The sequence below is a fragment of the Mycetomoellerius zeteki genome, unplaced genomic scaffold (genome assembly GCF_001594055.1).
Source record: "Mycetomoellerius zeteki isolate Tzet28-1 unplaced genomic scaffold, Tzet1.0 scaffold72, whole genome shotgun sequence".
NCBI classification, from domain to species: domain Eukaryota; kingdom Metazoa; phylum Arthropoda; class Insecta; order Hymenoptera; family Formicidae; genus Mycetomoellerius; species Mycetomoellerius zeteki.
Window position 1 is genome coordinate 137146 of NW_017257742.1, and position 15330 is coordinate 152475.

Below are 15330 nucleotides of genomic sequence, written 5' to 3' on the forward strand. Positions count from 1 at the left end.
CTTGCTTGGAATCCCAACGTTTCGTGAACCTTGCAGTTCACTTCATCAGGGCGAGGAGCTGCTCCTCGCCCTGATGAAGTGAACTGCAAGGTTCACGAAACGTTGGCATTCCAAGAATGGATCTGAACACGGAGAAAACCCGCGAAACGCAAGATTGTCATATTAATTTTTATTAAGATTTTAATTTAATACGAAGTATTATTATCTTATTGCTTCTGAGAAAATATCATTCCATTAAAATTCAATGTTAGTACTTAGAGTTTTATTAAAATAAAGTTTTAAAAGTAAGAAATTAACAAGATACTGATTAAACAGCTTTTAAGTAAGTACACTATATATTATATAATAATATCTTTCTGTTATTGAAATATGATAGTGCAGAGCGAGGTGACGATGTAATCGAATAGAGAAGTGCCGTTCTATTAATGCGGTCAATATATAACAGATAAGTCGCAACATGCAAAACGCATTGGCGATAACGAATTAAAAGCTGTCATTAATATTATTGACGCTTTCGATTGGCTGTCGCGAATGCGAGTGCGAATGCTTTTTGCGTGCCACGACTTATCTAGACGAGGCTTTACAATTGTTTTTAGTTGTGTCGACGTATAATCGTGATGTGCGCACGCTCTTACGCATCAGATTTCGTAATTAAAGCGTAGTAGTAAAGATACACGTCACGATATACACCCACATTTCCTCGAACTGCGATTGGTCCATCGTAAACAATCCGTCGAGGACGTCATTCGCCAGGGCCGACAAACAAGTTTGTTTTTCAACTCGTGACTACTTCCCGGTGCGTCGCAGTGCCAGGAATTTAAAAGTTGATAAAAATAATAGATATGTAGAAAAAGATAAAAAGTGTTTTTAACAAATTTTGAATAATATCTAAGATATAAACGATAACAAAATTACCATTCATTTCGTCGATTGTTGTTTCCGGTATTAAGAAACGAGTCATTTAGCAAAAAATTAATTTATATATTCTGCTTGCTCTGGTAAATATCTACGACACCTATACAGTTTTTATTGCAAAATAATCTAGGAATTAGAAATAATAAATATGATGAATGAATGATATAAAAATTATGAAAATAAATATACATATAATAATTTAAACAGTAAGGTGACAGAAGTAAGAAATTAAATGATATTCTAACTTTGTAAAAATGTTTAATAACGTCACACTTAAAGTTTTTATATTTTGATAAAGATTAATCAAAACATTTTTATATTGTGAAACTAATTAAATTTCTATGAGTTAGAAGATTATTTAATTTCTATTCTATCATCTTATTGTTTAAATTATTATATGTATAGTCATTAACATATGTAATGATTTCAATATCACTAATTTGATTTTCATATTTATTACTTTTTATTTCTATAATATTTTGCTATGTAAATTGTAAAACTTTTTAATAAAATCAAAAATAATAAAATTTAAATAAAAAATTTCTTTGAATTTTTTAAATTAGTATTCGTGAAACTATGATGCAACTTGTATTTCAATTCCTTGTCGAAATCGAATGATGATTAAAAAAATGGAATTCATGAAATATTAATTTAATTAAATCTTGCAATGTTTTATATTAATTGAATACATTTTACTGTATATAGAGAGCGCCACGTAACGAAGTCGATTCTGCGTCGATAACGAATGTTGAAAAATCTTTGGGTAGAGATCGACTTTACCTGATCGTTAAATAGAAATAATGGCCGGTATTGTTATATATCTGTTCCTATTTCAAGATCATCTTAAACAATATCTAAGATGGTCTTAAGATACTAAAACGTTTATTTTAATATCGTTAAAATGTATTCTTTATTAAAAATGTATTCCAATATTCATTGTCAATACTGAAAATTTATAATTCACATTACTATAGATTTTCAGTATTCAAAATGACTATTAGAATACAGTTTAAGATATAAAATACAAAATACTTTTCAATACTAAAATTTCTATTTAAATGAAATATTTTTATCTAATGAAAAATAATGCATTCCACTGAAGATATAAAGATAATTGGAAATTAAAGTAACAATAAAAATAAATTCGTTACTATTATTAGAGTAAAAATGTAACGATGTTACCATTATATACGAAAGTAAGTAACGATCGTTACCAAAAACGAATAAATTAACGATAACGTAACGGTGTTACAAGTTACAAGTAACGCGTTACTTTCCAATTCTGCTATTTTGCTTTAACGATTAACACTCCATGTTTACGTGATATTCAGATTAGATAATATTCAGATCAGACGATATATGTATTGCTATTTCATATATCGATATAAAACGCAGGAAAGCTACGTTTTGTATCGCGATATGATTTATAAATGTAAATACATAAAAAGTGGTTAATAAATGCAAGCAATAAAAGGAGCATACATCACCCGCAGGATTTACGTAGCGCCATATGTCATATAATATTTAAAATCTTTGGTTATCGAATTTTACATAAACTTTTTTGCACGCATTCTTGTAAGTCATTGCAAATAAACACAGGTGTGTTAAATCAATACAATAAATTTAATTTCGAACATATAATTCAAGGAATTTAAATTATATTAAATTAATCTTAGTCTGGAAATTGTGTGTGTCTACACAACGATCAAAGTCAATTTTGAATGTAACAACTGAATTATTTCAGTGTCAAAGGAAGTAAATAGAGTAACTGCAAGAGAATATAGGTAACATTAATGATAACCATCTTGTATGTTATAACGAACTTGTATTTTTAACGAGCGTTTTTGCATATTAAACAATTTTTAAAAAATCAACTAACAACAATAATTAAAAAACTTATTAATGAGCGTCTTTGCGATATTAACTATATAAGAAAACTTGTCGCATTTAAATCTATTAATATTGCATACGTAATATTTAGTACGAATGACATATATAGGTATTAATAAGTTAAATAGTTTTTATTAAGATACAAAAAGATACTCTTCCAACGTTGCCTCATTCCAACGTGATTTATAAAATTGATTGTAAGGATTGTGACGCGTCATACGTTGGCCAAACGAGTAGATGTTTAAAAACGCGCATCTCTGAACACAGAAATCATATTAATTGGAACACGACTCAGTCTTCGGTTATCACAAAGCATAGAATTGAATAATTACACGATTTTCATTGGGACAATGTTAAAATATTATAGATGAAGATAAAATTTTAAATAAAAGATTGTTATCAGAGATGATTTACATAAAAAAACAGATACGAGATTTGAATTTACAAAATGACACGTTATCGTCAGACCCGTTATATGTTAATTTATTTACAAGGAGACGTAAATTCTTGATGTTTTGTTTTTCTCTCTTTGTGCGATTTGTTTTATAACTTATTACGTGTCTATTGCTCGAACCATCAACATCTCTGTAAGAAGTCTCGTTCTTTTGATTAAGTTTAAATTAATTTTTAAAAAACTTTTAATGTTGACCAATTTTCTCACATTATATTTGTTTTAAATACTAAATTGGACAATTTAATAATAATATGGTAAATCGGATATAAATAATAATACAATATATTACTCATGATTCGCACAGCTTGTTTGACTTTATATAAGTGACATTATTTTTCATAAAATTGTGATTCTCCGACATAACAATAAAAAAATTATTGTAATTCTTATATAGCAAATCGGACAATTTGATAATCAAGATTCGACAGTATTGGACATTTAATAGTTTGACCATTAATTAAATCGGTAACGAAAGATTTTTTAAATACATGGCATTGCGCTACGTAATGTATGCTTCTTTTTTTATTGCTTAACATGATTTATATTTTCATTTTATACTTTAAGTATTTCTGATAATATTGTTTATTTTTCCTCTTATTCTTTATTTTTCATCATTAGCTTGATGGCTGACGTGCGATAAAAACGTAATCTAAATATATAATTTTGACTGATGATCATCAACAAGATTAATAGAAAGAGTGGGACTTAATCTAATAATCCCTCTCAAATTTATTTGAGAAATTTATAAAAGCGAAGTTTTAATAGGAATTTGAGATACTCTCGTTACAATGACCATGAAGCTCGTTTACGTTCTGATATTTATTCCTTTGATCTCGGCCGAGTTAGAAACTTTGTAAGTGTGCGATAACATTTTACTCATATTAAAAATTACTATTTTAACTTTTCTATGTTATTATTTTAACTTTATTTTTAATTTTTCGATGTCAATTTAAAAGAATCTATTTTAAATCTTAGAAATATCTTCTAAATGTACGTTACATAGAATAATTAATTATACTTTGTTTGTAAATTCTTTTATTTCATTATGTAAAGCTTGTTTCATTTTTCAATTTAACTTCTTTTTAATATTATTTAAAATAGGATCTACCTTAAATCAAGATAAACATAAATTTTTAGTAATTATAGGAATGTTGCTGACAACAGATTTGCGAGTGCTAATCTAAATGGTCTTATAGATCGTTCTATTCATCAAATTTCGCAATTTATTGTCGATTATGGCCTGGACCCCCTCGATCTCCCACCAACTACGAAAAAATTGTGGGTGGTACGTAACGTTCTTAATCAATTTATAAAATAAAAGAAACAGTTAAATCGTGAGAGAGCTTATTTAATTATTTATTACTAATTATGTTTAATTAAACAACAAATATTTGTCGTAACACATTACAACAGGTCTTCACAAAGGTTCAAGTAATGCACTGTAAGTTTGAATTCAGCGTGAATCGAGTAATGCCATCGAGAAACCAATTACGTAAGAGTCCGTTATTACAGTAAACGCGTGCACGTTCCCTCACAATCGCGAGAGGTTGCCTCGAAAATCAAGAGAAAGCTGGGTTTCGGGGTCAGAGCTGGGATTCGAGGTCAGCGGGCCGCGATACGAAAGCGAGCGCACTGTTTAACCTCGGGACCGTAGAAAGCGAAACCGAAAAGTTGGGCCTTGGACGAGAGCGAGAGTGAATCCCGGGATGACACTTTCGAGCGTTGACCTTGGACCGTGGTGGATCACGGTCGAACGCCGAGGTCAACCCTCGCCTCGTTTTCGTTGATCTCATTTTTGACGCTTCGAAGGCTGACGCGCAATAACTTTGAACTTGAACGAGAGAGTGAAATCAAGGTTTCACTCGGTAGAAACCGAGGTAGAAGGCGAGTTCGAGCTGAAGTTCAAAGCCGCCGTTCAGTGCAAATGCTCTTCCCGTATCACGTCGAGCGCGAATTAAGTCATTTATCTTACGGTACTACCATGAAATTGAATGAGTTCCTCTTTATCTCAAATAAAGAGAATATATTTCGAAGGCTTTTCGTGAGAATTGAGGATTAAAGGAGTAAAGTATTTTTTAGAAGATTAAATAATATTTTATAATATTTTTTGTATACTCTCTCTCTCTCTCTCTCTCTCTCTCTCTTCAACCCATATAGCACAGAAGCTTACAATAATATTTGTAATATATTTATGAAACGTTGCAAAGTTTTTGCAATATTACTGGAATAATTTATACTGTCTGTAAGTTTCCTTATTAATATTAACATTTGTATTAATCCTTCAGAGCTAATAATAGGTATAGTTGGAGCTCACTTATTTATAAATCTGTTATCAAAAATATATATCTGTTTATCAAAAATATATTACAGAATTCAATTTTCTTTATGCTACACCTACAAATTTAGATTATTCTTATCGTCATTCTGTTACGTCAGTCTATTTCCTTGAAATTAATTAATGCCTTTTAAGTAACGTAGATAAAATAAATAGGTCTTACAAACTCAACGTCAGTAACCGCGTTAAAAATTTTTCCGTCGACTCCGAAAGGTTAACAATTTTAACGTTTGCAAGCACCTTTATATATATTTTGGACTATTTGATAGAAGTATAATTAATTCATTTATATATATAATTGAATAGAGTTTTTACTCGCTTGAAAAGTAATGTCACATTTAAAAGCAAATTAATTACTTAATTTGAAATTGCATAAAATCATCTGTAATCGCGCCACTGCAGGAAAGACATGTTTATTAAAAATTATCGATAAGGTGTATACATTGTTTTTGGTTTCGCGTTACATTTTATTATTTTGAAGCATGCATGGAGATAATGCAGCTGTGATAATAAACAACGAAATCTTATACGTCTTGCTTACCTATCCACATCGCCACTTGATTTCGCGTTAGGTTTGCTACATGATAAAACGTGTTTAACTCGATCACGATAACGAAATTATATATCAATTTTATTAAGACTTAATATATTTATTTTAATTTTATGCCAGAATTTTCCACAAACTTCAAAACATGCCGAACCAATTCCATTCAAAGCTGACCTCTCTTTGCACTCTGGAATATTGAAACATTTGTCCAACTTGAAGCGTTATGGCGACGCTACTATGAATTACAAAAATAAATTATTAAAACTGAATATTGGCTTCGAATTTAAACAATTAGAGGTAAAAAATTTCTCCATTCTCTCGTTTCTTTAAGAAGCTTGCTAAATGAAATTATAAATTAATTGTAAGCATTTAGTTGTATATATATATATATATACTACATGTAATTATAATATTCTGTCTTAAAAATAATTGTTTTTATATTCAGGTATTGTACGATTTCGCTATAAAAGTGTTTTTTTTCCATTATGATGGCCGCATTTTAGCTTTAACAAAAAATGTACGCGCTAAATTTTGCGTCTCATTTAACGTATCGGATACCTCTTTATTTCTCGACGAGTTTGACTTACAACTTCCAAGGTATTGTTAATCACAAATTATATTGTGTAGAATCTATGTTTTTTTCATGATATATTTTTGTTTATTTATGAAGAAATTTTATTCTGAACTTAATTACTCAATTATGCGGTATATTATTGCAGTGGCATTAACGTCACAATCAAAAATAGGAACGGAGATGTAGATCGCATAAAAACATTAATTGTAAAAATCGTAATTCCGTTCTTTAAGAACACCCTTGTGAAAGTTATTCAAAACGAAGGGGCAAAAGCAATTCAAGCGTACCTCAACAAAATGAACAAATTTCTCAAAAAATTTAAAACATATGATGAAATGATGAATCAATATTCACAAATATTAATTTCTTAATACGATATGTTGTATAATTTATATTGTACGTTCATAAATACATTAAATTATTTTAATGTTTGTACATTTATTTATGAGAGCAACCTCAGGGATCCTTGAATATCCTTTAAATTTTGGCATTATCCTTGAATTTAATGTATCCTGAAAAACACCTACAATTTCAGGACTGACCTGGAATTTTTGTTATTCTTTTATAAAAAAAAATTAGATCATGAAAAGAGAAAGAAATAAGAACTATTTCCCGCATATCCGCAAGAATTATGTCGGTAACGCTGAACTTTATGATCATTTTAGATGAAGCTTTAAAAGCAAGTGCGGACATTGAAAATTAGATTAATAATTTAACGAAGCTTCAATAAATTAAGAATTTTATAAAGATATGTTTGTGATACGTTAATAAAAAGAAAAGTTGTGTTTCGATATAAACCTTCCCTTAAAGATGCATTAAGACAAGTCACTAATAGAAAACTTGGATTTATTGTCTGCAATTATAAAATAGAATATAGCAGAGAAATTATCGTTTGTGTTAAATATTCCATTATTATTTATAAAACATTAAATAATATTTTTCCAAATTTATTTGCGTTTTAATTAATTCGTCATATAGAATTCTAATTTGAATACACACACAAAAAACATATAATATTTGTGCGAATCAATGAAAATTAATCAACTGATGAAAATTAATTAACCTGGAAAAACCAGGATTTTTACTTGAAATGTCCTGGAATTATCTTTGAATTGATTAGTCAGATATTGTTCGACACATTAAGTCAATATGAATCTGTTATTAAAAAATATAATGAGAATTTTTTTAAAATGAAGATTATATAAGAGCTTAAAAGTTTGTATTTATTGTATATTCGGAAAAAAATCCATATTTATAAATGCAATGAATAATTTGAAGATAAAAAGTTTCTTGAAAGGAGAATATAACTTTTTTTATGACCCTTTAGAGATCGTTTTATTTCTATATTTTCTTATGATAATTTTCGGTTTCCATAAAAAAAAATACGTAAGAAAATATAAAAATAAAACGATCTCCGAATGGTCGCGAAAAAGTGAAAGTTGTATCCTTTTTTAACTTCTTAGACTAGTTTAGTTTTTGTAAAAAAATCCTTTAACTACATGTATCACAATTTTGACACTGCAATCGTTTTTCGTAATGCTGTTATATTAGTAGAAAGATCTTTAGATTGTCATTAAATGATTTCGTGATATCTAACTGCTTCGAATATTATCAAATCGATAAGACGTAATCAGATGTCAGAAAATGAATAAATATTGAGGAAACCGTCATATCTTCGGAAATTGAATTGTTACCGCTATCATGGCTAGTCAAATACAATTGACTTTCTTCCTCGGGATCATAGTGTGCATAGTGCATAGTACACCTCTTACTATCGAAGAAAGCAATGAGTAAGTTCATATTCTCATAATTTTTCATGATTTTACTTTTGTTATTCTGTAATTAAATCTTCGTATTGCATTTTACAAAGAATAAAACTTTTCTTTCTCATGTATACCTTTAACTTTATACATTACTTGCACAGAATTTTTAACATAATTACTCGCGATGTAATTACATGAGATGTTTCTGACACACCAATATTATATCTCAATTTTTATTGTTCTCTTTGATAAATTAAGATTGATAACATCCTTTAGATAAAGAGATAAATACTTATTTAATTAAAAATATTTATTTAATTTAAAAAACAATTTGCGCTAAATATAATATGCATAAATAGTATTCATACATTTAACGAATTTCTAAGACTGGGCACCCCACGCGAATAAAGGGTTATTGAAATTTGCAGTTAACTTTGTGATAACTAAAAAAATCCTATGCGCCAAATATTCAAGAAATAAAATTTGAAGTTTTTATATACGTTTTATATACCTATATATATACGTATATATATGCAAAATTTTTACGTAATTAATATATATACGCACTTCGAAAATTACATACTGTGGTTTCATTTAAATAAATTGTAAATGAAGCGTTCAACGAACATGTATTTTTGTACTATGCAGTCCTGGGCAAAATGTAGAAATAAGAGCGAATCTTGATAAAGTAGTTGATACTCTATTGCCTGTCGTACGTCAACTCATTTTGAACAATGAAATGGATCCTATGCAACTCCCCAACGTTTCTACACATATTTTCCCACATTTGGTATGTAAAAATGAAACTAATAATAAAATCTTTATTCCCACAAAGACTTTTGTTAAATTTTGTAAAAAATGATAAATCGAAGTTTATCTTTCTATGGCACTAATGATAGTTAAGATAATATTTTATTCCGATTATATTTGGAAATAATACTTTTAGACTGGAAAACTCAAGGGAAATCTCGACCTCAAGAATGGATGGATACAAAATTTATCGCTGGTAAAGCGCACCCAACATGTAACTGCAAAATATAAGGACTTACTTTTGACGATGGATATGAATTTGGGATTTGAAGTTATAAGCGTAAGAACAAGACAGATATGTTAATTAATATTAAAAAGCCTCTACAATTTATAGAAGATTTATATATCTCAAAATTATATTTTTATAATTTTCAGTTTAATTACGATTATAATCTTAAGCATTTACTATATAAGAGAAAAGGTAATGTGTATGGTCGTTTACACAACCTTGATGTCAACGTCGTGGTGGTGATTGATCTAAATAAATACTACTTACTTCTCGATTCCATAAAGTTCTCTAATGTCTGATAAGTATTTCTTGTGTTTCATTTTGTACACTGAGAAAAAAATGTTTCATATTATATATTTGTATTATAATTGCGTGGTAAAATAACTCTGATTAGCTCCATTTTTATAGTTGAGGCGTGCCATGAAAAATAAATGTTAAAATTAAATGTTTAATGCTGTTATAAGTGGAGGAAAAATGGGTACTGCAATTTAAAACGTTGTAGGTCCATTGTACAATTGATATTTTTATTTGGATCTACAACGTTTACATTTTTACTTGAACTTACATTTTGAAATTTTAACAACTTTGAACACAATTTTTTAAAAAGTTAGTATAGTACTTAAAAATTTTTGCGGAAACTGATGGCTCATATTTTTAGTTACTACAGTAATTTTTTATAAAATTTTTTAAATAATAGTTTTTTAAAAAATAAATTTTTCCTTTCTTTTGAAAAATTAAAAAATGACTTACATTTTGTTTTAGTACACCTCAGTTGCTGCTAAAATATTAATAATATTAATTATATATTTGTAATTTCATTTTAAAAATATATAGTTAGTATCGAAAATTACTAAATTATAGTTAAATTATGATAATTGCTATCATTTTTTTCTTTCAGTTATTTACTCGTTGTACATAAAAGACGCGTAGGGATTTTATGCGATCAAATCGAGCGCAAATATTTATCAAATATTTATCGATTTTGAATATCATAAATTATATTCTATTGATTGATGATAGGACTGAGTTGTTTTCATAACGGCACATTAAACAGATGTAGTAACGAAACGATGTAGTAAATAATCACTGTCCGATATCTGCATTTGATAAGCGCAGATATCGGATATTATTATTATCTACTAAATTGTTTCGCTACTGCACCTGTTTAATATACCGTCACGAGAAATGGTAATAATCGCCCTGTAAAAATTTCAATTGAAGTTTATCAAGATATATCACTGATACTTTTATTTTCAACATCTGGTACTATCGCAAGCATCTTCTTTTATCTGATGGCTACGAAATATTTATGTAATCTCTTGATTTAATTCGCAAATTTATTTACAAGTTTAATTTAATTTATGAACGATTTACAAACATAAGTATATCATAAGTTTTTGCCAATTTCATTCGCGTAATAATTTTCTTTTTACTTTCGTCTTTCGTAGGAAATTCGATCTACAATTCGGGGGTAATCTTCTGGATCCTGTTGTGAACGCCTTGACTAAAATAATCACAGTGGTTTTCCGAAACCCCATATTACACGTCATTGAGAATCGTGTTAAATCGAATTTCGGCATACAACTTGATATATGGAACACAAATACTTCACAGTCAAATCGCACGACAATAATAGATAAATGGCTCGACATTGCAAAATCGAAATTTAATAATTAATCCTTGTTATTATACGGTATATTCATGATTTTGTAGCCTAAAAATATAAGCCAATTAAATCATTGAACGCTCATAATATCAGCATCAAGCATTTATCACTGATCTCCAAGCATTGTCCATTTTATTGTCCAAAGTTTAAGAATATACGAGTATCAGGTCTATGTAATCACTGTAAAAGTGACTAAAATTGGCAATTTATTTTTGCGTAAAAATAAATGCTATATACATATGAAATAGTTCAATAAGTTCAACATTTATACTTAACAATATTTAATAATTTTATATTTTAAACAAAAATTTTCAATTATTTTTTAAAAACGTGTCTACTTTTTATTGAAATAATTTTTAAATAAGTCAAAATTATTTTTTTTATATACTTTTAAATAAATACAATTAGAAAAATCTGTAATTTTTTCATAGTTTTTCCATTTTATTAAAAAATATGTGCAATATACATCTCTAATTCATAAAATTGAGCTTGAAAATTGAAGTATGTCCTTGTTCATCAACTTACTTCGTAATGTAAAGTATCTTCGCAAGTAAATTATTTTTTATTCTATAAAAAAGATATTGATTATTTTTATCATTTAACATAATAATCATAAATATGACAATAAATAAATCCGAAGAAATATCTCTACGAACAATATATCATTAACAGACGCACGTCTAACTTTACGGAGTGTTGAAAACTATTTGATGTATACACTTTGCTTATGAGCGACGACAAATTATGGTAGTTTCGATGGGCGAGTAGTCAAACTACCTAAAGCGACGATCAATATGCATTACTTACAACACTGTTAAGCTGCTTTCGCGAGCATTAGCCGCTTAATCTTATTAAACTTAGTCGGGTTTCTCTCCGGCATGTCGCGTCTTGACGCCGTTGTTTTGGTCGCGAATGGCGATAGCGCAATCTGCATAGAGATAGCTCCATGAAAGTCCACGGGGGGTGGTCTCCGAGGATATCACGAGAGGTGCGCGTGGTAATCTTGTTTATACATACAACATTGCGGATATCGCAAGCGTGAACCGGCGATCGATAGCGCCGACCGATTCCAAGTGCCAATACTAATATTATACATATATTTCATTTTAACCGTCCTGCTTTGCGCTCATCCAAACACGCCTATTAATTTATCCCTGTCCCAAACAAGTACCCTTTTAATAGAAGCCAATTTGTTGTTATAACACAAAGAAAAATACTAACGCTTCGTATTTATTAAAAGGGTCAAGTAAATAAATTGCTATGAAAATAAAGTAATGAAAAACCAAATATTTCATTTTAGTAAAACGTAATCGTTGAAAAGAATTTTAAAATTCTATCTTTTACAAGAGAAATATAATATTAACCGAAAAAATTGACCGCTCTGTATTTCTAATCCTAAATAGAATATATGTTTTAACTTATTTTATTATATTTAAAATGTTTTATAGATTACACCTGGCCTTCTCGCTTTACTTTTATCATTAATTAATGAAGAAAATTAATATAATAGAAGCAGAAACTTAATGACATTGCCTTTCCCCTAGTGAACATTATGCGTTAATACATACCTGCGGCGGTGGTTGCCTATCATCAGGTGTATGTAGATACAAAGACTGTCTGTTTACTCATATAATTTAATTAACATTTGTAACGTGTATAATCATTATACGTCTACGTTATTAAAACAGCATTTACAAATGCACATTTATGTGATATTCATTTAACAAACGGAGAAAGTATATTTCTATCTTGCGTAAAACTATTTTATCCGAATTTAATTTTTAGTTACGAAATATTTTGTATAAAATTATATAATATTTTTATCCAATTGTTATTACACTGAGAAAAAATTGTTTATTTGACTAAATTTATTTAGTTGTCTTTATTTTTTTCGTATTTAAGTCAAATACATTACATTTAATTTAAATACGTACATTCCTCACAGCGAAAAAATAAAAACAAAATTAAATTAATTAATTTAGTTGAATGAACATTTCTTTCTTAATGTACAAAAGTGCGATTTACCGCATAAATTTATATGAATTTGCATGAGTTGAGACTCGCTATTCTTAAAAGTTCTATTTAGCTCGACTCTAGACAGTCCACAATATCTCAGCTGTCGAGAGGACGAATTGTACGATTCACGACAGAATCGCGTGCTTCCATTATCCACGATGATATCGAGGCATACCTATCTGGTTTGTCCGTTTGTGCTTCACATACTGGATCAGATACTCAGTATAGTGAACCGAGAGAAAGCCGCTATTGTCTATCTACGTGCACCTACTATGCAACATCCCTCCCTATTATTGATTATGATACCTGCATGCCGAAGGATTATAAACTGCATTACCCGCTACCGCGTCGCACAGACATCCTGGATGCATCTCGACGAAGCTGACTCTCTCTCGATGCATTTGTGTCGACAGATTTACTGGAAGCTGTCGGAATTAAAGCCGATTTCTCAGTTATCTCGACGTTAAAATCGTTGATCTTTCGAGAAGATTTACAATTAATAAATTAAATCAGTCACATTCATTATTAATGACGAAATTATAATTTACAAAACAGTAGCTTTTCAGACGATAAACTTTTGTCAATTTTTTATTGTTACTTTTTTTAAATAATTATAAGCCTTAGAAAAAGTATGAGTTCGTACATCAATTTGGCATACTTTGGAGACATTTTGTATGTCAAAATAAATATATAAATAAATACACAGACACACACACATATATATATATAAATATTAGAAGTATCAATGTTTCTAATTCACTAAAAAGATTAAGCGAATAAATTACCATAAAAATAAAGAAACCAAATATTTTATCAATATAAAGGATATGAAGTCAAAAAATTTCGGAATCCTATTATTTACATAAGACATATAATATTAATCTAAAAAACGGTTAATAACGATTAGTACTTCACAAGTGTTAAGATATAATTTATTTGTATTATGATATTATATTTATCATCTCCTTTAATTTAAAATTTTCAAGCCTGCTTGACAATAATGGTTTTCAGGAGATGGGAGGTAACTTTATCTTGCTAGAGCACACTTTCAACTTCTGCATCCACGTCAGTCTGACGCGGTATTATTAATCCGAAATGTTTCGTGGTGGGGGACAAGGGCAGATGTAACTAACGAGGATTTTCTCTTTTCTTCCTTTGTCTCTTTGTATTTGCCGACCAGGCGGAAACTGATATGAGATACGCCGACATATTACTTCAACTTGGGCGCTGATTAGCAACGCGACGCGACGACGGATGTATATGGAGAAATGCGACGAAACGGAGAGATAAAAGTTCATGCGAGACCATCGGGATTTACGATGAAGATAAGCGGTCAAATTGTACGCAGTGCGATGGGCTCTTTGTGAAAACGTTGATTTCGGAGAAAATTAATTTTCTTCGAATTGGAATTCTCGCGTTCGAAAATTAATTTCCTTGGAATCACTCGTACAACGACGTAGATGTGAATAAAATTGATTTCCTACGCCGGATTGTAATGAACATCGGGAAGTCTCTCTCGTGAAAATGGTTTCTAAATAAAAATAAATCTATGTACTAGATTTACATATATATATTCTTCTTATTATGTTTCTTGCACGTGTTACGTGTTCAAATAAACACGATAACTTTACACTTTCCTTGCATTTCTTGCATGTATACCGCATACAAATAGATACATTATTCGTAATATCAATTATATTCAATTTGATTTATTCTTAATCATTTCTGTATGTTGTCACTGCTTTTACTCGATATGTCATTAATTTAACTACAACAATGGAGTTAAACAATTTAACTGAACAAAATGTATTAAATTGGACTCAAATTTAATTTTATTATTTATTAATACTTAATATATATGAACGTTGCTTACTTTGAAATTAAAAAATTTAACCCCAGAAAAAAAAAATGGATTGATTTATAATTTTATAATAATTATTAGAGTAATTTTATGTAATAAATATGGCTCAATAACATAAAACATAAATAAGAAGGAGCATACAGTCACATACGCAGGATATTTTTTGCACAAGTCATATATTTAAAATTTTTAATGTAAACGTTTCGGTCAATTTTTACATTAAAAATTTTAAATATACACTTGTGTAAAAAACATCTTGCGTAAGTGGTT

At 29.0% G+C, this 15330-nt stretch overlaps 2 protein-coding genes across 2 annotated transcripts; both read left to right on the forward strand.

Annotated features, from left to right (window-relative positions):
- Positions 1-4029: 4029 nt before the first annotated feature.
- LOC108729261 (uncharacterized) lies at positions 4030-6471 on the forward strand. Its single transcript, XM_018458286.1, has 3 exons — positions 4030-4112; positions 4406-4544; positions 6265-6471. The coding sequence occupies exons 1-3, from the start codon at positions 4048-4050 to the stop codon at positions 6469-6471; spliced, it is 411 nt and encodes a 136-aa protein (XP_018313788.1). The 5' UTR covers positions 4030-4047.
- Positions 6472-8407: 1936 nt separating this feature from the next.
- On the forward strand, positions 8408-11257 carry LOC108729268 (uncharacterized). Its single transcript, XM_018458294.1, has 5 exons — positions 8408-8505; positions 9127-9268; positions 9425-9568; positions 9664-9815; positions 10966-11257. Exons 1-5 carry the CDS (start codon positions 8417-8419, stop codon positions 11192-11194), a joined length of 756 nt encoding a protein of 251 aa, XP_018313796.1. The 5' UTR covers positions 8408-8416; the 3' UTR covers positions 11195-11257.
- The last annotated feature ends 4073 nt before the right edge of the window (positions 11258-15330 follow it).

Excerpts from the sequence above, each read along its gene's own strand:
- LOC108729261 (XM_018458286.1), top strand. The coding sequence starts at position 4,048 with ATGACCATGAAGCTCGTTTACGTTCTGATATTTATTCCTTTGATCTCG. Across the intron at positions 4,113-4,405 it reads TCGGCCGAGTTAGAAACTTT|GAATGTTGCTGACAACAGAT; the intron begins GTAAGTGTGCGA and ends TAGTAATTATAG. Across the intron at positions 4,545-6,264 it reads CTACGAAAAAATTGTGGGTG|AATTTTCCACAAACTTCAAA; the intron begins GTACGTAACGTT and ends ATTTTATGCCAG.
- LOC108729268 (XM_018458294.1), top strand. The coding sequence starts at position 8,417 with ATGGCTAGTCAAATACAATTGACTTTCTTCCTCGGGATCATAGTGTGC. Across the intron at positions 9,569-9,663 it reads TGGGATTTGAAGTTATAAGC|TTTAATTACGATTATAATCT; the intron begins GTAAGAACAAGA and ends TATAATTTTCAG. Across the intron at positions 9,816-10,965 it reads ATAAAGTTCTCTAATGTCTG|GAAATTCGATCTACAATTCG; the intron begins ATAAGTATTTCT and ends CGTCTTTCGTAG.